The sequence below is a fragment of the Bos mutus genome, chromosome 2 (genome assembly GCF_027580195.1).
Source record: "Bos mutus isolate GX-2022 chromosome 2, NWIPB_WYAK_1.1, whole genome shotgun sequence".
NCBI classification, from domain to species: Eukaryota; Metazoa; Chordata; class Mammalia; order Artiodactyla; family Bovidae; genus Bos; species Bos mutus.
This window is the reverse complement of record NC_091618.1, coordinates 20,355,010-20,379,533: the sequence shown is the minus strand read 5'-3', so window position 1 is coordinate 20,379,533 and position 24,524 is coordinate 20,355,010. Positions and strand designations below refer to the sequence as shown.

The 24,524-nt window shown below is 35.8% G+C and overlaps 1 protein-coding gene across 10 annotated transcripts in view; it reads left to right on the top strand.

The window, feature by feature from the left end:
* The window catches only part of MFF (mitochondrial fission factor), a 28,975-nt gene extending 5,743 nt beyond the window's left edge, over positions 1 to 23,232 (top strand). For 3 of the 10 annotated variants that reach the window (XM_070385665.1, XM_070385631.1, XM_070385645.1), the window contains 9 exons: positions 757 to 926; positions 5,619 to 5,707; positions 8,477 to 8,551; positions 9,374 to 9,451; positions 13,100 to 13,258; positions 16,913 to 16,945; positions 18,460 to 18,519; positions 21,428 to 21,512; positions 22,361 to 23,232. In XM_070385665.1, coding sequence (XP_070241766.1) covers positions 757 to 926; positions 5,619 to 5,707; positions 8,477 to 8,551; positions 9,374 to 9,451; positions 13,100 to 13,258; positions 16,913 to 16,945; positions 18,460 to 18,519; positions 21,428 to 21,512; positions 22,361 to 22,492 — 881 coding nt within the window. In that variant the 3' untranslated portion in view covers positions 22,493 to 23,232. The remainder of the gene's footprint in view (positions 1 to 756; positions 927 to 5,618; positions 5,708 to 8,476; positions 8,552 to 9,373; positions 9,452 to 13,099; positions 13,259 to 16,912; positions 16,946 to 18,459; positions 18,520 to 21,427; positions 21,513 to 22,360) is intronic. The other 7 variants (XM_070385655.1, XM_070385636.1, XM_070385682.1 and 4 more) reach the window with 7 other exon arrangements.
* Positions 23,233 to 24,524: the final 1,292 nt, after the last annotated feature.

Here is a 24,524-nt window from a genome sequence, read left to right as displayed (position 1 = left end):
TCTGAAATTTCAAATAGTATTTGTTAATAGTTCAAATAATTATTGAAGTATTATTTACGTACATAAAATGTGTGTAATTTTAAAGTGGATAGCCTGATGATTTTTGACAAAAGTATACTCCTATGTAACTCTACCACAGTCCAGATATAGAACGTTTCATTATCCCACCCTGAACAGTTTTTTATTCAGTTCTTACCCCTCAATTTCTGGCAACCATGATCTCCTTTTTATAACCAGAGATCAGATTTATCTTTCCCAGAATTTTGTATGAATAGAATGATAACACTATATTATATACTCTTGGGTCTGGCTTCTTTTGCTTAGTGTTAGGTTTTTGAGAGTCTTCAATATTATTGCTTATATTGATTGTTCCTCCATTTTATTTCTAATACTGTGGATATACCACAATTAGTTTATATATTCACTTGTTGGTGAACATTTGAGTTGTTCCTTTTTTAGTGCTATTAAGAATAAAGCTGCTATGAAGATACGTGTTTTCATATCTCTTAGGAATGAGTTGCTAGATCACATTATATTATGAACAGCTGTCAAACTATTTTTGAAATTGGTTGTACCCTGCTATGTTCCCATCAGTGACATATGAGTGCTCCATTTGCTCCGCATCCTTGCCAGCACTTTGTATTGTTAGCCTTTTTAATTTTAGCTATTCCTGGTGGGTGTGTAGTGGCAAATACATTTGAATAAAACCAGTATCTTTTTAAAAACCTCCCTCCTCTTTATTGTTTTTACTCTCAGGAAATAATGAAGACATTCCATTTTCAAGACCAGCAGATCTTGACCTTATACAGTCAACTCCCTTTAAGCCTCTGGCTCTAAAAACACCACCTCGTGTGCTTACGCTGAGTGAAAGACCACTAGATTTTCTGGATTTAGAAAGACCTGCTCCAACCCCTCAAAATGAAGAAGTAAGTACTAGAGTTTTAACAGTATCTGAATTTGAAATAACATAGACAACAGCAAAAGTGAAAGAGGCATCTGCTGCTGCTGCTGCTGCTGCTGCTGAGTCACTTCAGTCGTGTCCGACTCTGCAACGCCATAGATGGCAGCCCACTAGGCCACTCTATCCCTGAAATTCTCCAGGCAAGAGTACTGGAGTGGGTTGCCATTTCCTTCTCCAATGCACGAAAGTGAAAAGTGAAAGTGAAGTTGCTCAGTCATGCCCGACTCTTAGCGACCCCATAGACTGCAGCCTACCAGGCTCCTCTATCCATGGGATTTTTCCAGGCAAGAGTACCAGAGTGGGGTGCCATTGCCTTCTCCAGAAAGAGGCATCAAGAGCCTATAAATCATGTCATTAGCAATATGTAATAATATCCTTCTGCATGAACCATTGATTGCTATAAATTCTGGTTTATAAATACTCAAAATATGATACTGTGCTTTTTTTTTTATTTAAATATCATATTTCAGGAAAATGACAATTTTGTGGAAGGCATTAACATTCATTGGGTCTTGAAGGAAGAGCTTTTATGGGTAGGAGTCACTTTAAGCAATACAGAAAATTTGGGGAATTTTAGCATGGGAAAAAATTAACGCATCACTTTGTTATAAGAGCTGTCTGGCAGTTGGCGAAAGCTCTTTTTATCCCCTTGACACTACCTATTCTCTTGCTTGCTCCGAAGTTTCTACTGAGTTAGTTACCGTGTTATGTAAGGTTACTAGCCCTTTTGATCTCAGTATGGCAGTGTACGGACTTACTAAGATGTTAGTAGCGAAGTTCAGATTTTGCCTTTGCTGTTGATTTAGGGCCAGTCTTGTAAAACTCCTTTGCTGTGATTTCTGTAGTTGCCACTTTTTCATTAAAATTCCTAAATTCTTATGTTGTCATGATTCTAATAAAAGACAATATGCGAAGATAAGTTTTTATTGGTAATGAAACTGCCTTTGTCTTTCATCTTTCATATAGTCCTTCCTAAGAGGGTAAATCATGCACATAATCTACAGGAGTGCAGTTTCCCAGTACTAGGTATAGCCTTTTCCTAGGCTGGAAGTTTGTGCTGAGGTGACTCAGATAATACAGGTGCCAGTTTAGACATTCCACATATTTGCTTGATGAAAAGTACTGACTTTGAATCTTCACATGATGAAAAGGCACTGAGGTAAATGCAGCAGGACTATATTTAACAGACATCTTTTAAGCTTTTGGGTAAGACAGGACAGTGAGACACGCTTCCTTCACAGTGGTCTGAGTGAGGGAAGGACCTCTACGGCTGTGAATAGTACTGTCTTGGAATGAGGATTCTGCCAGAAGAGAAACCCTCCCTTTGATATTCATTTAGTTTTATTTGCCTTCCTAGCTTCATGATCCCACTGTTTTAGACACTGCTTGGTGTGGATAACCAGCCTGAAAACAAGCTGAGCATTGTCGTGAATGACTATTTTATATTAAAATAATATTTTATTTTAAAATAATAAATAAGTGGCACTTATGTTTTTGTAAATCACTCCCTTTTTTCTGAATGATAAAGGATGAGTGATAGAAAATTTTTTACCAAGATTTCCCTCAGTAGACCTAGATTCTAAGCCTGTGTGGGGTTTACTCCTGCAATAATTATGATATTTAGTCAAATGTGATAAATGTCCAAAGTGTATAGCACTGAAGCGAAAAACTGAGCCTGAGAATGTCTTAATTTTGAGGGCCTACTTTGCTGCTTACTAACCACATAACTTTCATCTAGTTGTTTAACTGTTCCAAAGCAAGGCTCATCTCTAAAATAAAGAAGAGAATAATGCCAAGTACATAAGATTATTGAGAGAATTCGGTGTAATAATATGTATAGTATGTTTAGCACATGGTTCTAATTGATGTTAAAAGATCAGTAGGTACAAATATCACTGTTATGAAAGTTAGCATCTTCTGGCAGAAAATATGGAAATAAGTGTCTTATCAACAGATGAATGGATAAAGAAAACGTGAGATACACACAGAGACACACACAAATACAGTGGAACACTACTCAACCATAAAACATGAAATTTTGCCATTTACAACAGCATGGATGGACTTGAAGGATATTACACTAAATGAAATAAGTCAGAGAAGGACAAATACTATATGATATTACTTATACGTAGAATCTAAAACATGCAACAAGCGAGTGACCATAACAGAAAAGAAGCAGACACAGATATGGAGAACCAACTAGCAGTTATTAGTGGAGGGGTCGGCATTAAGAATTGGGGAGTCGGGGGTACAAACTGTTGGGTGTAAGACAGGCTACCAGGATGTGTTGTACAACATGGAATATAGGCGGCATTCTGTAATAACTATAAATAGAGTGTAACTTTTAAAAATTATATGAAATAAAACGGACCATTATAGGGGAAAATATTAAGGCATCTGAGCAGATTCTTGAGGGAGAGATAAGATCTGAATAAATCTGCAGAACCAGTAAACAAAGACCTCATGGACATTGATTTGTCCAAGATTAGTTTTTATATATAAATGCCTTCAAGTAATTTTGACTTTTGGTTTAACTGTAAAGAACTCTTGCAGTAGGCTCCAAGCCAACTCCTTTTCTGTTTGGTTTTTTTTTTTCTTTTGTTCAGATGGGTAAGTGGTTCATAATCATAACCAAATTTAAACCACGCTTTGAAGTTATGCGCCGCTTAGTATGATTTTAAGTTTTGTTGGCATGAAATACAGGATTGTTTTCTGCTCTGATGGTGCTTATACCCTGGTGATCTATTCCCAGGTCTTTTTTAAGAGCATTAATAGATACTGGGTTTGCATTTTTGAGAATGTTAATCTTCAAGTCTGTTGGTTCACATACCAGTTGTCATTTACAATAAAATCTATTTTTTTTTTAAACCATTAAGTTGCCAGAGGTATTTCCAGTAAAAAAAAAAAAATTTTTTTTTAAGCAGAAAAGTTCGTGATTACCATTGTTTCAGTTATCTCCTGTGTGTGTGTGTCTATTAGTCACTCAGTCCTGTCCGACTCTTTGTGACCCCCATGGACTGTAGCTTGCCAAGCTCCTCTGTCGATGGAATTCTCCAGGCAAAATACTGGAGTAGGTTGCCATTTTCTTCTCCAGGGGGATCTTCCCAAACCAAGGATTGAACCTGGGCTCCCGCATTCCAGGCAGACTCTTTACTGTCTAAGCCACCAGGGAAGCCCCAGTTATCTCCTGCTGCCCATTAAACCATCCTAAAGTTAGTGGCTTGAAATAGAAATTGCTTATTTTTTTCATGGATTTTGTCGGTGAGATGTTTGCATCAAGCATAGTGGGGAAAGCTTGTTTCTGTTGTATATTATCTGGGCCTAGGCTAGGAAGTCTCAAAGGCTCAGGATGACTCAACAGCTTGAGGCTTACTCACTCATAGGTCAGTTGATAACTAGCTATTGTGTAGACCTCAGCCAGGATTACTGGCTGGTATAACCACACATAGCCTTTCTGTCTGGCCGCTTGGGTCTTGGTGCTGTTGTTCCAAACAATGAAAGGGGAAAAAAGCAGAAGCCTTAGTGTTGTTTCTAACTTAACCTCAGAAGTCACATTTATCATCTCTGTAGCAGTCACTAGCCCATCTAATTTCAAGGGAAGGAAACATAGATTCATCCTTTAATTCCATCTATTTAATGGAAAGAGACCAATAACATTTTGTACGAAGAGCATGTAAGGTGGAAGATTGTAACTATTTCTAGAATACTAAAACATTTAAGCATGTGAGATTTTTTTTAGTTTTCAAATTGCTACTGCTAAGTCGCTTCAGTCGTGTCCGACTCTGTGCGAACCCACAGACGGCAGCTCACCAGGCTCCCCCGTCCCTGGGATTCTCCAGGCAAGAACACCGGAGTGGGTTGCCATTTCCTTCTCCAGTGCATGAAAGTGAAAAGTGAAAGTGAAGTCGCTCAGTCGTGTCCGACTCCCAGCAACCCCATGGACTGCAGCCTACCAGGCTCCTTCATCCATGGGATTTGCCAGGCAAGAATACTGGAGTGGGGTGCCATTGCCTTCTCCATTCAAATATCTAAACTAATCTGAATTTATTTTAACCTCAGAAGCCTTATTTGTAATATTTACAAATCTATCCCATTTCCTATAGTGTAAGTGCCTTTAAAAGCTGTTGTGAATTGTTCGTTAAGTAATGCAAGTATTGATGCTGGGAAAGATTGAGGGCAGGAGGAAAAGGGGATGACAGAGGATGAGATGGTTGGATGGCATCACCGACTCAATGGACATGAGTTTGGGTAAACTCTGGGGGTTGGTGATGGACAGAGAGGCCTGGCGTGCTGTGGTTCATGGGGTCGCAAAGAGTCAGATGGGACTGAACTGAACTGAATGTAAGTATATTGCATAATTATAATAAATAAAAATATTAATAATTGTACCAGGTAAGATTGAGACTTAAAAAAGCAACTAGAAGTCACTATTTTCATAAAGAAAATAAACATTCCCCCGTTTATCTGCATTATAGTAAGTAGAGGTTTTTTCCTTAACATGCCCTGCATATAATACACACACCGAGTAGCAATTCATGGTTCTGTTATTTTTTAATTTTGTGAGTAGCCTTAGATTAAGGTCCTTTTGATGCTAAACAACTACTAGACTACTAAGAATATTTACCATTCCTTTCCCTTTCTTTGTGCCTAACAGATCCGTGCAGTTGGCAGGCTAAAAAGAGAACGCTCTATGAGTGAAAATGCTGTTCGCCAAAATGGACAGCTGGTCAAAACTGACTCCATGTGAGTAGAACCACTAAGCATTGTATCTCATTCATAGTTGTCTCTATACACTGCCTGTCCCATCCTTTTCTAAATGATTTACTTACTCTCAAATATTTAGAAAGAAAAAAAGGATGAAGTGTTATGTTTTATACCTAAGAACCTGAAGAAAAAAGTCATTTACTTGTAATAGTGTTTGCAGTTTATTATGTAATACATTTACATCAGTTTTATATTTTTGTAGTACTCTTTATAACCTTAAATTTGGGGAAAGAAAATAAAGCATAAACACTTTGTTAAGGAAACATCTTCATTTTCAGGTTACTTAATTTGTGATTAGATTGTAAAAGGACTAGCCACTCTGCTTCTAATGAGCCATGGTAAAGAATATAGCATAAGCAAATGGCATTTTTTTTTTGCTTTCCAGGATTATTTTTTTAGCTCTCTTCCTACTGAGTCACAGAATTCTTAGACCCTTTTCTTTTTCTAAAAATTTAAGTACATTGTTTAAAGGACTATTTGTGTAAACCTTTCTTTCTCATTTGGTTACATTATCATACCCTGGTCTTAAAAACTACCCCTACCATTAGATGTTTTAAATTGGACAAGTCATTTTTGTTGTTTTATTAAAATTGATTGGTTTTTAAAATAAAATATCCCTTTAAAAACTGGTCAGAATTTTTTAAGTTTCAAAGCCATTGGTGATTTAAATTATATAAATTACTGTTTCTTCCTCATTAAATTTTCAACTTTCATACGCTCATTTATCATGAACCTGATTTGATGTCAGGCATCACGTTAATTTCTCTGGGAACGAATAAAGAATCAGGAGGTGATAATGTCCCTTACAGCTTGCAAACCTAGATAAAAAGCAAGACATTTAAATTTACATGGAAAATAGCATGCAATACAATTATGCCATTTGTATTAAACCATATGAAGTTTTAACTTGGGCTTGACTAAAGAATATAGGGACACAGAAGGGACTTTGATGGGGATTGAGTCTCTCTTTTTTTGCATTAGGTGCAAAGGAGAACTGTAACTGTTTTCATTTCTTGGAGAATCTTGAAATGCTTCCGAAAGTAGTTATAATTATTCTGAAGCATAATATAGGAAGATAGAAAGTTTGAAAGAATATATGTCTCCTTCAGGGAAGGCTTATCTGAAAGATTCAACCATTTTTAATAATGAAATTTTTTGCGAAAATTGTATGTTTTCCTGCAGGTCCATGGCTAGCAGTGATCGCCAATCCATGGAATTCCTTTTTCTAGACTATGTTAAAATATGTTACACAAAGGTGAAAAGACTACCTAATTTATGGTGAAGGTAGCTTCTTGATATTTAGAACCCTCTCAGAATGATTAAACATAAACCTAAGGGCTTTTGTTATTTTCTATTTGTAATACTTTTTAGGGCACCAAAAGTTTCTAATTAACTTTCCTGTTATATAAAGATATTGCTTTTTATTTAGGTCCATGATTACTTTGAAATTTCCCATAATGAAATAAAAATAGGACTATTTTACTATAGCATCACTTTTTTCCCTCGCACAGTATATATTACTGATAGCTAAGTTCAGTTAACAAGAAAGGAAACTGCTCTGCTCTGTAATATATAAAAACCAGCCTTGTGAAGCATGAGTTAGAGTAAATGACTAGTTCATAGATATTTTTGCAGTTACCAGTGATGAAAGTTCCTCAGAAAAGATGAACAAAGTTAGCTGATATTTGAATTATTTGTTTCTTTAAGTCCCTTGAAAGGCATTTTCTACCCCAGTTCCCAGGCCACGAACCAGTACTTGTCCGTGGCCTGTTAGGAACCAGGCCACACAGCAGTAAGTGAGCAAGCCTGCAAACCTTCTTCTGTATTTACAGCCACTCCCCGTCAGTCACATTACAGCCTGAGCTCCACCTGCTGTCAGATCAGTGATGACGTTAGATTCTCATGGGAGCACAAACACTAACTCTAGCGTCAGGCAGAATGTCCTGAGATTGCCACAAACAGAAATAAAGTGCACAGTAAATGTGATGTGCTTGCATCATCCTGAAACATCCCGCCTCTGCCCCTCTGTCTGTGGAAAAAGTGTTCCATGAAGCCAATCTTTGGTGCCAAAAAGGTTGGGGTCTGCTATTCTAGATGTTTAATAAAACAGAATCTCATGTTTTACTTTTTGGTTGTAAAAATAGCATGAATATTTAACTATACAGTTTTTTGCAATAGAATGCTTACCTTCCTTAACCATACTTTTTGTTTTGGTAGTTACGTATGTTACCATGGTAAGATACTTAACCGTCTTTTTGTTGATAGTGTGACCTTGCCCTTTCTTCTGCTGCTGTTATTAATTTTATTATTTATAATTGTATTCATCTTTAAGAATCTACGTTTGATAAACTTTCAAATTTTTATATAATGAGCAAATTATGTATTTAATGCTGGTAATACGGTAAGGAAGAAACTATTAACATGGGTCAGCAGTATTTTACCTCTACCAAAGTAATTATTGGACTCTTCCTGTCTTTACCTACTTCAGCCTTTTCTCTGTGATGTGATCTGATTATGTGTCATTGTGCATGAACGTTTGCCTGCCTCCACCTTATTTTATTCCTTGGATTTAGGAATAGAAGTCCATAGGAGTATAAGAGCAGGAGCGCTGGCCTTGTTCTCTCCCTTACTTTCAAAGAGATAATAGGGCTTATTATTGACATGAAAATGATCAGCAGATTCGTATTTAGCTTTTTTCTTTGTGTTATAAAAGCTGAATATGTAAAAGAAGCATAATTATTATTTAAGGTGGCACAGATCAGATTCTGCCCCAAGAAATAAAATTTCAAGGTTCCAGGCACCGATTTCTACACCGGAGTACACGTAAGATTTTATCTGTCTGCTCTGCTTTTCACAATTAGGAGTTGTTTTAATTTTGCAGGCTTATGTGACACTAATACTTCACCAGGTAATTGGCATGTACTGCCCTAATTCTCTTACTGTTTGGCTTTTAAGTACCTCTGTTTGAGGATTTCTCAAGCTGTTATCAAACACTTTATTAAAAAAAAAAAAAAGCTAGATCAACTAAGGAAGTTATGTATGATTTGCAGTATAATGGTGAAAGTAGAATGGAATAATTCATACCAAAAATCCTTTCTAGTTCCTTTATTTTGCTTTGGTTGGCATATGAGTTCTCTGTGGATTCAGTTCAACCAGATTCAGTGGTTTCAATCTTTAAAAAATTTTAACACACTATCTTTTCTTGTTTATTTTCACTCAGAAGGCGAAAAGGAGTCTTAAGTATAACGAGTCATTTAAGTTTTTTTTTTTAATTCCATATATTAAAATTAAGCTTTGGAATAATATTTTGAGATCATTAAACCCACTCTTTCTGTGTGTGTGATACAGCACGGGATGGGAATGAGTGGCCTCTTAAGGGGAGGGGGCACTTTGGCATGTGGTATGAGATTCAATAGCCAGTTTAGTTCTCAAGGACCAGAAACCGTTCTGACAACCAGTGATTTCTCTATTAATTCTGATTCTCTTATTATACTTCTAAGAACTAGTAAATTACCTTAGTGGCAAGAAATTAAACCTTTATCTGTATTTAAAATTTCAAGAGAAATGGTGCAAAATTTGTGATTCAGTGAAAATTTTTTCTTCCCTTTCTGACTGTTTTACCTTTACTGTATTTTTGGAATATAGTAAACTGGAGCCTCACCAAAGAGATTATCCTCGCAGTTTGAGAAACACTATTCCTATGAAAACCCGTGGAAAAAAGAGGTGTTTTGCTTTGGACTTACATTATAATAAAAGTTATGCCAAGTCACTTTTCATTTAAATTTGAGTTCTAACATTGGCTTGTGTTGTTTATTCAACACTCGCATAGTAAGAAGTTCATATAGGCATGAGAGAGAGCTATTACTAATGAAATAATATGACAAACATAAGTACATTCTTCAAAATTTCCTTACTTTTATAAAAGAAAAAGGTAAAGCTGAGATTTTGCCATTTTGTAACATTACTAGGATGAATTTGTCATCAACATGCATTTTTATTAAATCACTAATACTATAACATTTGCTTGAATAATCTCAGTGCCTTTGCAATATGTTTACTTATTTTTCACAGGAATTCGTGTGTCAAAAAAAAAAAAACCAAAGTCACTCCACTTTGGGTGGGTGGGCAGAGATGAAACTCAGCTCTGAAAGCACTGTTTCCTGTCATGGTTAATACCCCCAGTGCCGGGCATCCCAGGTAGCATCAGGCCTATCACTAACACGGGGCTTATTCTTTTTTTGTTCTTAGATTTGTTTATTTTTAAAGAGACTCGCAAGACTGCTTAAAGCTTTGAAAAGAAAGAATTACTAGACTCTTTCTTCTAATTCGTGTAGCTATGGTCGTCTTATGATTTAATCATTCAGTTCATCTGTAGATAGAAATAGATTAACCATTAAGGGCATTTAATCTGTACATATACTGCCCAAACTGGTCATCAGTGTATGAAATACTTCCTACTCTGATTTTGCTGTTTATGAAACGTTGTTTATGAAAAGTTAAGTTTCTTAACTAATCTTTGAAACTTTTGAGAAAAAGTTTTCTTTTGGAAACAACCTGAAATCCAAATATGTTTTTGATGTTAACCTTTGATGAAATATCTTTACTAGCATTAATGAGGAGAAGGCAATGGCACCCCACTCCAGTACTCTTGCCTGGAAAATCCCATGGACAGAGGAGCCTGGTGGGCTGCAGTCCATGGTGTCACTAAGAGTCAGACATGACTGAGCGACTTCACTTTCACTTTTCACTTTCATGCATTGGGGAAGGAAATGGCGATCCACTCCGGTGTTCTTGCCTGGAGAATCCCAGGGATGGCGGAGCCTGGTGGGCTGCCGTCTGTGGGTTCACAGAGTCGGACACGACTGAAGCGACTTAGCAGCAGCAGCAGCAGCATTAATTAAGACTTAATTTTAATTTTATCTTTCTACATTAGTATGTTTCTTATTAAGTTACCATTGAGGACTGTGTATGGTTTTTTCCCACTTAGTACCATATTCTAATTTTATGATCGTAGAATCTTAAAATTGAAGGTGATCTTACAGACTTTTTAAAACTCAGTCTTCTGTGCATTCCAGCTGAAGAATGCTTTGCAGTTAATCTGAAAATAATTTATGCTTGATGACCTGATTTCTCATGTATGGACAGGAAACACTTGTACTTTTAGAATTTAAATAAACAATTCCTATTGCTTATTTCTGACAAAGTGAGTTTACTGCAAGGAAGCCTTCTTTCCTTTTGAATTCTGATGGGCAAAAATCCATCAAAGTTTTTTCATGGATTTGGATTCAGTTTGTTGGCATTTTTGCTCTAATATTATAATTCTAAGTAGAGATCATTATAGACTTTATATAACCCACTCCAGTACTCTTGTCTGGAGAATCCCAGGGACAGAGGAGCCTAGTGGGCTGCCATCTATGGTGTCGCACAGAGTCGGACACGATTGAAGCGACGTAGCAGCAGCAGCATAGACTTTATATAGGTAGCTCATTTATATACTATTTCAAATTGGTATATGCAGTGTTCAGTTTAAGCCCCAGAATATGAAGACAAAAGCTTCAATTATGTCAGTAGATATTGTCTTGAATAGTCTTTTAAAACTTGGTTAAGTCAGTTTAGCTAGGTATGATGGTGTTGCTGTTAAGAACAGTGTCAGATGGGTGCCTGTTTATGTTGATGAAGAACTGGCCATTTTATTCCTGCCTCTGGTCACACTTTTCTAACATGAATTGAGTCTGTTTTCTTAGAAGGAGCAAAAACGTCAGGTATTCTCTATGCTGCCTGAAGAGAATGTTGAGTACAAGCCTAGTACCTAGACTTTGAGTCCCAGATATACTGTTTCTTTTACTCTTTTTGGATAGCCAGTTGGGGTTCTGCTGAGTACCATGGATCAGTTGATATTTATTGTTGTTGATAAGCTATATGTATTCCAGAAGATTCCTAGTCTGTGGACAGATGTTTCAGGTGACCATCCATGAGTCTGCATCTGAAAACTTAATTATCTTGACACCATGAGGCCTCATTCATATGGTGAATCAGCCCTGACAGATTTTCTCAGTATGCCAATATTTGGCTTAAATCTCTCTTTAAGTAGTCTTTAGAAAACATGGTTTTCATGTATTTTGTACTTTTTGCTTTGGATCATCAAGACATTGAAAGTTATTCACAAAATTGTGGAGAAGATTTTGTTTTTAATTTTCTGGGACTCTGGGAATGATAGTTACCCTTTAAAAAATTATCCTACTCATATTCTTGGTTCCCAAAAATATTAAGTAAGAAAAGCTTACATGGATCAAAGTACAATCTTTTATCTTTCAATTGTTCACTATCTTCTCTACCTTCACTCTTTTGTATATATATGCAAGGATGAGGCTTAGTCTAAGGTGTTCTTGCCCTGACACTGAGAAAAATTATTGAGCCCACATCCCATAGTTCTCTTATTGTAACAAAACATCTTATTGTAACAAATTGGATGCCAAGTCCTTAAATCAGTTAAATACCTCATATTGCTGATCATGCTCTAAAATTAGTTCTCTGAAAATAAGAATCCAGATTAGAACTGTAAAATCTCTTCATTGAAACGTGCTTAGCTTTTAGGAGAAACTGTAAGTGGAACCAAAGACATTGTAAGTCTCAACTCACACATAAAAGAATGACCAAGATTATTGTCACTGAGAAACCAAAAATGATCATTTAACCTACATCTGGATAATTTAATAAGTATCCTTGCCTTTTCAGTGTATTCACAGAATTGTTCATTTAGCCAGGGAACGTATGCTTTAATTGAGTAATCAAAATGCTTTTTGTTAGCTTTCTGAAACTTTGGTTCATCTTTAAATTTACTCGTTATAAACTAATTGCTTCATTGTCTTTGTGAAGTATTTGAAATTGGCGTTTTCACGGAATCCCTTTCGTTTTATGCATGTAAACTTTGCCTGACGCCTGTATCCTGAAATTCCCTATCTTACTCTTCTGATCATCTGTAAGCTGCAGTGCCATGTGGTTTGTTAGAGGCTCGGGTTTACACTAAGAACGCTGTTTCTCCAGAGCTGGAGGTTGCAGATGCTCTGCCGTAGTTCTCCTCCCTCTTAAAGTTGTCCTTTCACATTCAGTCTGTTTAATTTGATGCTTAAAGCTACACAGTTACAGATGCTTCATGGTAGCTGGGTTTTAAAAAAACCACAGAAACAATTTAACATGTTTATTAACTTATTTGGCCTGACTCTTTTGGGGGAAAATGAAGGGTGGGGGAAATGGGCAAGAAAACTAAGCTAATTTTTAAAATATGGGTGTTTTGGGAAAATGTTGAGCTGGGGTTTTACAAAAATCTGACTTGAGTGTTTTTCTCTTCGTTTGCTGTGCTTGTGTGAACAGCGTGACACCGTCGCCACCGCAGGTTCGGGTTTGCCCTCCCCGTATGTTACCTGAAGACGGAGCTAATCTTTCCTCTGCTCGTGGCATTTTGTCGCTCATCCAGTCTTCCACTCGTAGGGCTTACCAGCAGATCTTGGATGTGCTGGATGAAAATCGCAGGTGATTGGCCATCACTGACTCTTGTCAACTTTTCTGCATTATTTTTTGGCTCCTTATTAGTGGACTGTGGTGTCTTCCTTTTGTGTTTGCACCTTTGTCTCCTTCTCAGATGCAATGATTTAAAGAGCTTGCTTTGCTTTCTTTTAATTTGAAATTATTGTCCAAAATTCACATTTCAGAAGATTCTGTTAGCTTCTCTTCAGTCGAGGTATGGCGGGAGGGGTGGGATACAGTTAATAACTATTTATACACGGGAAATACAGATTTTTTTTTCCCCCAAGACCTTGCTGAGCTGTTCTAAGTACTTGATTCCATTTTGGGTATGCTGAGGGGTACTTTGGATCCAGTGTGGGATGTTGGGCTGAATTGTACTCATTTTTGTTAGTAAGTCTTGAATCATTTATGATACTAATGTGGTTGGATTAGTAAGCAGATCTGAGAAGATGAAGTCAGTGTAGCTGCCAGGGCTTTTTTTTTTTTTTTCCTTTCCTCTTCACTAGAGATTTCTAAGCCTGTGCTAAAAATCCCAGGTGCTGTTGTCTTTTTATTAATAATACTGATTGTTCTCAGTATGGATGGCGTGTCTCACTTTTGAATGTCTCCAGGTAAAATCACTAGTAGTATACCTAGAATTGTTCATTCAAATGAATTTTTTGCCATTATTTCAAATACCTTTTTCTCCTTGCTTCATTAGTAGATAGTGTTTTAAAAAGATGAAATTTGAGAGCTTTTTGGCAGAATGTGAGGAAAGTACAGTCAATTTCACTTCAACTCTAAACATTTTATGTAGTAATAACTCTGTTGAGTCAGTGCTTGAATTTGCATAATCATTTTATTAGGCTGTTAACTTTGCTTTTTGAAGAATTCCCAATAAATTAAGCAGGCCTTTCCAGTAAACCTTTCTTACCTTTGGAACTGACATGTCTCGTGACTTGCTCTGAACCAACCTTTGCTTATTACCTGCTCTTGAGCCTCACACAAGCCCCAGGTGTTTCACCATCCTTGATGAACACCCATTGTTCCGCTGGACTAGACTTCCTGACCCTTGCCAGAGTTCCCATACGTGTGGGCCCAGGGACTTAAAGCCATACTAGAAAGAGCGTAACAGAGAAAGCTCATGGCAGGGGCAAAATTGCATCTATGTGTACATGTTTTCACGTATAGGTGTGGGTGTATATATATACATATTATGAATATATGTGTATATATATATCCCTTCCTAAGGGTTTAGAGTCCCTCTTACATTCTTTAAAGCTTCAAGGACTATATTAGATTATAAGAAGCATCATGGTTTAGAACAAAAAGCTTGGATTAAAGGGATCGGATTTATTCTTGGTCCACCACACTGAGTAATTAGCCACATGCTGATCTTGGACAAATTGCCTAGCTTCTCTGGGCCTTGTTTTCTTCATCTGTTAAAACTAATATTACCTAGTTTTCTGGATTCTTGTGAGGACTCTTCTTTCCTCCCCTGTCTTTATTTTAAGATATAAAGATGGCCTCAAATTTTTTGTTTAGTGTCATGAGAGATACTTAAAAAGATATTGAATATAAAGTACCTGGCACTTGACTAGTATTTCCAAATGCCTGTTTTCTTCTCCCTCCCTAACATAGATTTATTCTTTACCAGGTATTCTCTTTAACTTTTTAATTGTAATAGGTCCTTAGAAGAGGCTAGATTATTAGGTCAGATTCTATTATATCAAATGCTATTACAGTGAAAATATATGAATGGGAAAGATGTTTTATAAATCCTATATAGATGACAAAGATCCGTCCCCCTGCATACACACAGCTCAGTGCAGTATATGGAAAAATAGTTGGATTTTTTTTTAATCCATAATGGAACAGTTTTGCCTTAAATTCAAAAGCATAAAATAAGAAATTTTATTAATTGTAAAATTTGCTTTATATTCTTTTATTTATGAAAAATTATCTTGAGCTTTAAGTGATTTTTTTTTTAATTGAAATAAATTGATAATTTTAAAATTCCCTTTTCTGGGAAGGAAGTATTTTTCTTATTCACTTAAGTGAGATTTTTAAAAAATTCATAAAGTAGTTGTGGTAATAATTCTTTGCTCCTGTATGTATACCTTAGAACCTGGAAGAGTGGATTATCATTAGTATTATTGGTTGCTTTCAACTTGAAAGGTTTTTTTTTCCCCCAGTGTATTTACTAATCTAAGTGTTATGCAAGATTTAATCAGAGTTGTAGATGTCGAATTAGTTTTTATTTCTACTAGGAGAACTGTCTAGCTTGACTTATCAGATACAAGAAATAGGAATGTGAAATTTGGATAATGTTCTACTTGCATGACTATTAAATAATATTGCATATAAAGTTGGAAGTGCTTTTATGTTTCTTGCTCTGTACATCTTTTTTTTCTTTCCTATTTTTTATTCCTGGCTGTTATGCTAATGCAGTGTCTTATCTTTGGTCTTAAGCCATAGCATTAGATACATTTAATAAAGTTAGAACTGTTTGACAGAAAGAATGAAAAAAAACCTTTCTGCCTGTTTTATTATCATAAAATAATGAATTTTTGCAGTTGCTTGGCATAAGAACTATTTTTAGTTTATACTCTGAGGGTCACTGTTAAAAGGTTTGTGTATTTTGTTTTTGTTTTCTCGTCTTGAGAACTTATATGACCCAAAACCAAGTTCAACGTGAAAACAAAGTTAAATTCTAGGTATACATTAGAAAAGTTTACTTACATAGGTCAGTGCTGTGCATTTGGAAAACTGAGGTAGAAGAAAAAAAATTTACCAAAACATCTGAAATAGCAAGTACCAGGTGTGTTCTTTGGATTTAAAAATGCTGTTTAGTCCTTGCTAGTTAGGAAATGCTCACATCTCCTGACACCTTCTAGAGCTCTGTATCTCACTCTCCAATACAAAATACTAATGTTTAAAAAAAGGAACTTAGTACCTCTGAAAGAACACTATTTAAGTACTCAGATTAGTCATGCTAAGCATGCTTAAGTTTTATACTTGAGGGACTTCCCTGACAGTCCAGTAATTAAGACTGCACTCTTCACTTACAGCTGCTGGGAACATAGGTTCGAGCCCTGGTCAAGGAACTAATATCCCACATATTGCTCAAGCACAGTCCAAAAAAAGAAGGGGCTTGATTATTTCTGGCTTTGATTCAATAGAAAAAGAAGCCAATCTGTAAATAATTTATATTTTTTGCAAGTATTCATGTAAATGCATTACTTGGAAAACCTAGAAATGCAGAGTTGCAGTTGAGACAGTATCTGTTATTTATAATTTATCTTTTTAAAAAAATACATGTAATTGCTGGTACATCTACCTTGCTTACTTACTGTAGCAGTTTCCATGGTTTTTTTTTTTTTTTTTTTTTTTTTTAAGCAAAAAAACATTCTACTAAGACCATTTATTTACTTAAAAATGTTGATATACAAGTTAATCCTGGAAGAGTCTTGAATCTCATTCCCTTTTACCACTTTAATTACAAAACATATTTTCAAACCTAAAAAGATTTTTTAATATATTAAATCTTATTTTCAAACTTAAAATGATTCTTTAATGTATTAAGTCATATTTACAGTAGAAAGTGGTACTTGAATAAAGTTTCTAACTTTGCCAAACACCTGTCTAATTTACTTTTATATTATATGTGTCAATTGCCAGTGTGAGAAGACAAAATGAAATACGTTGTAAAAGGTAAAGACTGTATTATTTTCTGGCTCTGCATTATAAAAGGGAAATCTCTGCAGTGGAATATGTTGGATGTGGCAGATCCTTTTGAGCATATGCTTGAATTTTTTAAAAAAGCTTTAGGTAGCACACAGCAGTGGCTTCACTTTTAACCTTTCTCACATTACTGTGATACAGGATCGGAAAGTAATTTTTCCTGATGTCACAGAACAAATGAATTAGTAGGATGGGGTGAGTTAAAAAGCCTGCCTCAAGCATTATGATTTCTTACCGTTCTTTAGCCAACAAAGAAAAGTCTAATATCTGACTCAAAAGTCCCTTCCCCTCTAGGTTCTATAAATTTCTTTAAGCACCAGTAGTGCCTTTAGGAAACATACAACCTAAGCATTAAGATTTTCTCTTATAAACTGATTTGACATAAAATAGTGGTCTATATTGTAACAAAAATTCTATAGCTGTGCCAACTTACAGAAAAAAAAGTAGTAGCATTTGGTGTTAAATGTTTCCTCTAAGAATTGTGTTGATACTTAAATTCAGGTAAAACCTGATCAGCCTGTAGAGAATGAGACATTCAAAATAAAATAATAATTCTTCAAATCCTTAATGTGGCTTTTGCACCCCAACCTCCTTTCTCTGGTTATAAGTATTGCTGATTACTTTTGGGGGAGTTGACCAGTGACCACATAGAGCCTTTGTTTCCTGATTTAAAAAGTAAAATTTATTGAAAAGGTTACCTCTTACCGGTAGAGAACTAATTGTCCTCTAGAATCAAAGTGTGTACTCAGTGAAAATCCCCACAGTTTTCCAGTGCGCCTTAGTCTTCATCTCCAGCAGCCCTGTATGTCACTCCTGGTTGCCTCTCGGGATCAGACGCACACATTCAGTTGCACTTCCTATGATGTGCTGTATTATGCCTCAGGACCTGTCCCCAACCTCCTCAGCTCCAGAACTGAGCTCCAGTTCTGCTCTTGGGAGCTGAGCGTTTGCGTGAGACCTGGCTGTATTAAGATACGAGGCACTAAGCAAAATTAATGAGGTGGAGGCAAGGAATTGTGGGAAGTGGGAGTCACTTCAGATTTTTAGCTTTCGAGATAGCTATTGATACCAGATGAGTAGCCATTACCATGCAGGTGCTACTAACCAGTTCTGGACATGCTTCTAAAGTTGCTGATTTTTTTTTTTTTTTCCAACTCAAAGAGAGGAGTTACACGTTTGGAACAGAATTAGTAGGATGTCAAGTATGAGCACCAAAAAATTATTTTATGTGTTGGTGCTATTTTGTTACGAAAATAAGAGGTTCCCTTTGTTTTCTAACTCATTGTAAAATGCTCAATTCATGAAAGTCATAACATGGAGGATAGCGAGACGAAGATACGTAAAGTATTTGAAATATATTATATTGTATTGAAACATACAATATAATCCTATTTGACATTTATTTGTCTTATTTTTGCTTTTATTTTATTACTCTCTGTTTCCTGATTCTGTCTTGTGCCTTCTCCTGCAAAAACCTGCCTTAGACCTGTGTTGCGTGGTGGGTCTGCTGCCGCCACTTCTAATCCTCATCATGACAACGTCAGGTAAACTCTGAGACTTTGTAATTACCAGGGTGAACAGTTGGTTGAATGTGTTTTATTTTGCCGGATGTAATGCATGCAGTAGCCATGTCTTTAGATTATAGCTTTAACTTCTAGAGTTTTCTCTAGGTGGACCCCCTGCTTTTCTCTAAAAACAGTCTAAACATTTGTGACATTTGGCCAAGAGAGTATAAAGAAAAAGTTATAATACATTACCATGTGAACATCTAAGACAGTGTATTTAAGCACAGTTTTAATGGACGATCATACTAGTACACAGAAAAAAAGAATCTTAAACCTTGCTTTATGTGCATTATGTTAATTGTTGCCTGAGGTTCTGTCCAGCATTTCCTTTTTAGTTGTTAATTGTCTATAGTGTCACTTCGTCACTTTCACTGTGTAGATAAACTTGTCTATAAAGCATCATTTTAAATTGGGGAAATTAGGATTGACAGCCTGAGAAGTTAAATGTTTAGAAAGAGAATTTAGTTTTTAAGCATTTTTGTCATCTGTTGATGAAGCTTTTCTCTCTTATTTTGTCGCTTTCCCTTTGAGTTATGCTTAGCCTAAAGTAGGTATTTCCTCCTGTCGTGCACAAGGACAGATAGAATGGCACATACTAATACTTAAGGTTCTCAAGTACCCAAAATCTCATTTCCCAAGTTGTACGGTTAGAAAAAAAATGGTTGGTACAATAATGATACCATTACTTTAATTTTTTCAGAGCCAATTTCATTTTAAGCAACATCTGCAGCAGTTGATTTCAAACTGGCAGCATTATTTCAATGATGAGAGGAAGCAAGTTGGCACCATTCATCTTCAGGCAGAAGAGGGAAACATGGGTTTCTCATTAATACTAAATTCTGATTGGAAAATTGAAAAATATGTCCTTAGGAGTCCCATTCCACTCAACTGACTAGTTTATTTTTACATTATTAACAGGTTTTTCCTTGTATATTTCTCATAAATTTGTGATCCTTTTATTTTTCTGTTATTTTCAGCCAGTGATCTGACTTAGAATTTCTTACAGATATTTTAGGTCTGATAAATACATGTTTTGGTTAAAACACACATGTTTTAAGTTGAATTATACAGGTAGAGTCTTTTTCATATCCTTAGATTTCTTAGCAAATGAAGATTTCCTTTACAGATATTTAAAATTATAGTTAGTTCAGAATGTAAGTTGTGGGGAGTTCCTTTCAGTTACAGTTCATTTCTCTGCATTCAGTCTGGGTCTGTTTACCTTTGAAGCAGTTGCTTCTGTTGTTTGATTTTTCCCCCCAATTATTTATTCTCATATATGACCTCACAGAAATAGAAAACTTTTATTTTGAGGATAAAGTGTAGAGAAGAGGAATCTTCAACCTTTATTTTTTTCCACTAACCGTTTAATAATTCTGCTTAATGTTAAGAGGAATTCAGATGTTTGTAAACCCATAGTTCTAGCACCTACTGACTTAGTAGCTTACTTCTCTACCCAATGCAGTTATCCTCAGTATTCCAGTATATTTGCTCTATTCTCATGACGCAAAGGGCAGATCACCTACTGACTTGGTAGCTTACTTCTCTACCTGATGCAGTTACTGTCAATATTCCAGTGTATTTGCTCTATTCCCCCATAAAAGAAAGGGCAGATTAGGAGAAAGCAAGTTAACTTAGCCATAAAAGGAGTATTTAGAGATCATTCTAGGTTATCTGAAGTCAGTACACACCAAGTGTCATTGAAACCGCAACCAATATAATTCTAACTGGTGTTCAGAATGATGGCACTGCAGGATTATAAAATTAAAAATTGTTTCACATTATTTATTAAAGTATTTTTGAATTATTTTCAGTAGCATTTATAACAAAAGGATTTTCTAAATAGACTTGTCTTTAACATGTCTGAATGAAAAATATAATTCTCTTCATACTCCTTTGTACCCCTTTGTATGGTAATGTGCTTTTTGTTATGGGGACTTGCTTAAAGTATTAAAAACATGATGTATGTGCCAACTCTAGATTACATAGGAGTAACTTTTAAATCTGATTTATTTATAATCTGCTCATTCAGAAAAGTTAATGAGCCATTTTATTGAAATAGCCATACAGAATTAAATAGACTGTACATGTGTGAAGTGAATTATCAGGTATGTAAATTATATCTTAAAATATATTTTAAAAGTGGAAGTCAAGGCAAAGAGGAATAATAGCATTTGTATGTTTCTCAGTAGTTGATTGTCACTTATTTAAAAATCATTGCCCCTTTAGAAGTAACTGCATTTGAACAAGAAGAACTTTTTAATGTTTTCTCGAGAGTTTGTCTTAGCGGCCTTCCAGCATTATTTTATACACAGCTCCTTAATTACGGTACTGAAATTCTGGATCTGAATGTAGTGGCAAAGTGTGTTCAGGTTATTTTAGAACTGCTTCTCTGGAGATACAGGAGAGATTAGATAATTGGAAATAAGTGAAGAGTAGAAATGGCAAGAGGGGAAATAGAAGAGAAGAGATGGAGAAATAAAAACTGATCAGTCTTAGGCTTTTAGCTGGAGTGTGTTTACTTTGTGTTCCCTGCCAGTGAGTCTCAGCAGGGACTTCTGAGCAGAGTGACAGCTCTCGGATCTTTTCAACCAGGTATCCTTTTTTAACACTGCCAGTCTCTCTGAGTTGAATTGTCTACTTATTTACGTCCTTAGTCAGGGTTTCTTCTCTTTCTCTGACCTTCAAGACACTTTCCCAGGATTGTAGATAGTTGTTCCCTTAAGCTCTTCTCTTTATTAATACCCGTTCAGATTGATAAATGTTTTAATAATTTGTACTGTTAAATACCAGTCTTTATAACAGTCCTCTGAACATTACATAATATGTTATGTGACTTGCAAGGTACTTTTAGTTCTGTTCTAATATTGAATCGTGTTTTATTTCTCAGGTATGGCATTTCAAATATAGATGCAATGATTGAAGGAACTTCAGAAGACATGACAGTTGTAGATGCAGCTTCATTAAGACGACAGGTATTTACTGTACCAAACAGCATGTGACCCTAAATTCCATTCATGTTACATGTAAAGTGATAGTTCCTAACATTTTATCCATTTTATCAGTTTTCTCTCCATTGTAACCCATGAATTAAAATACTTTCTCTGTCAAACTTTATTAAACTGTAATTGATATTCCCATTTTGATTAAAGATATATTAAATCATGGTTTACAGGTTTTCATCATCATAAAACAGTATTACCAAAATGGATTGATGTAATTCTAGCCAGCAACACGAGGTATTAACATTTTAAGCAAATCTATACAGCTGTATATTGCTCTGAAGCTGGGATAACCCTTCAGAGTTGGAGCAAGGAACCTGGGCCTTTAACGCCATCACAAACCAGTTGTGGGATGCACACTGTCTTCATAAGGGAGCGTGAACTTGGCAAGACAGTTGTTCGGCCCAGGGCTGCTCATAGTAAGGACCAACAGCCAGGAACAGTGCTGTTGACCAGTGACACTCCTGGCAGGTGGAGAATTAGCATTTTAGTCCTGAAGGCCTGGGTGGCAGATCACAGGGCCCACTCCAGTAGGTTAATACATGGGGCCCTCTGAGTAACTTAGAGAAAGCATAAAGCAGTTAAAGCGGGTTAAATAGGAAAAACTTGAAGCTGAGTGACAGAAGCTCTTAAGAGAATTTAATGAATTTAAGCTGTCGTGGGTAACATTTTTTTCCCTATATACAACTTTCTTTTTTGGCGCCGAATAAAACTTCTCATGTTTGTAATAATTCTTTTGAGAAATTAAACTACTTAATAAGAATCTGAATGAATCATGCATTAAAGCTTCTATTCATTTTTTGATGTTGTTTTTCACTCAGATAATCAAACTAAATAGACGTCTACAACTTCTGGAAGAGGAGAACAAAGAACGGGCTAAAAGAGAAATGGTCATGTATTCAATTACTGTAGCATTCTGGCTGCTTAATAGCTGGCTCTGGTTTCGCCGCTAGAGGTAACCTCAGCTCTCAGAAATATTGTCTCAACAGCTGGAAATATAAAGAATTTGCAAACTTCTTTGTTTTCTGTCTTTGCATTGTATGCCGTTTCACAGTCCACGCCCTGAAAATGTATTTCTCCCAGAAAGGAGGGGGAAGGACTTACATTTGCAGAAGTAAAGGTATATTCTGTCACTTGACCATATTTACTTTTAACCAGTTCTGCCATAACACCTACTTAAAATTCACACTTTGCATGTTTTGTAAATAGGATCTAGTTGGTTTTTTTTTTTTTTTTTTTAAGGAATTTTTTTTTTTTGCCTCTTCAGTCTGCACCACTAATTCTGAGTGTGAGAAAGTGTATAGAAAATGGGTTTAGCAAAATGTCTGAAAAGGAAAAATAGTACTTCATTTTGTCCTATTTGTAGTGATTTCTCAAACCCTATTAGATTAAACAATTTAGTTAATAGACATTTTTGCATCCACATTCCAACATTAACACTACTGAAGTCCTGGTCTGGTGTCAGATTTAATAAAATCAAGCTACCCCATGTTTCATGATCACCTCCAATATAATAATTCCTAACATTTTCAGCGGTTTATCTAAAATGTGGGCAAAAATGTGCATTTTTATTTTTATTTTGCGGATGGTTTTCTATAAAGTACATTTTTACTAAGTCTGTGTGTGAATGATTTAAAAAACTACAGAATAAGGTACAAATGTGGTGTATTTAATAAACTGTCAACCAAAGCTGTATTTGTCTGTTGAAAGATTTTATTTCATATTGTGCTGTGTGCTATATTCCATGTCGTATTTCTTTATATGCATCTAAGTCTCCCCATGTCTGGAGCGACTAGTACAGTTAATGACATGGCAGGTAGCGAGTCGGATCTTCGTCCTGGTAGCGGTAGACACTGGTTTTGTTACAGCTGTTTTTCTAATATGTAGTGTCTATAAAGTGATTCAGATAGAAACACCATCAGTTCTGTTGCTTTTTCCGTTGTGTTTAGCTGATGTTCTAAATTTCATGAGATTAAAAGCATCAAGGAAACCAAGTGCTGGGAGCCTTTAATTTCCAAACTGTTTTTTGGTTTTTTTTTTGTTGTTCAGAAATGGATAGAATTTTACTTAGGTACAGCATTTGCCATACATCTTCAGTATCTTTCTACCAAGACAGTGAGTTTTGAGAAAGGCAATTAGGGAAAATTCCTTAAAGGTGTATTCAGCTGTTCTTTTCTTGCTTCTTCTGTGTCCTTCAAAAAATACTTGGAGAAGGGATTCTTTTCTTTAATTCTTAGGGTTTATCATGAGTTTGGGGACAGTTTTTTTTTTACCCATGAAAGTCTTCTGACTTTCATATTAATAATATCCTTGTGATATCATTCATTATAGCAATTCTCTTTATATGTATATCTCAAGGTAATTTCTGTGAATAATTGAAACTACAAAAATGATTTAAAAAACAGGATGGTCTAGAAATACATCTTAGATATTCAAGCTGAATCTCAAAGTAAATAAAGACGTGATTTCAACAAGCAGAGAATGAAGAAAAGATTTCAGATGCAGGAAGCAGTGGGAGAAAAGGATACAGTTGGGGCCAGTAACCCATTGTTCCGCCTCCCAGGCTCACCAGGGCCATAACAGCTCAGTAGCAAGTACAAGTGCAGCAAGTGTGTTGTGCCACTACTTTCGGAACTCTATTTAAAGGTGGGAGTTTTTTTCACTTCTCAGAATATTTGTTAAAGCATTTGCTGGTTATTTACATTTGGGAGATGATTTTATGAAAATATATTTGCAGGAGAATTTTCCTTCCTTTCCTGCATAAATGTCTGTTATCCAGCTTCTTAATTATATTTGTCATTGAATTTGAACTTTTCTGGCCTCAAGTTTGGAAAAATTGAATTACTGTAACTGTTCTTTTACTTACAGTTTATGTCAATAAGCAGACAGTCCTGTGTGCACAGCACTGGCTTCAGCAAATACACCACCACAAGCCCCACTGTTAAGAAATTGATAGATTGATGGAGGAGGAGGGAAATAAGGCTC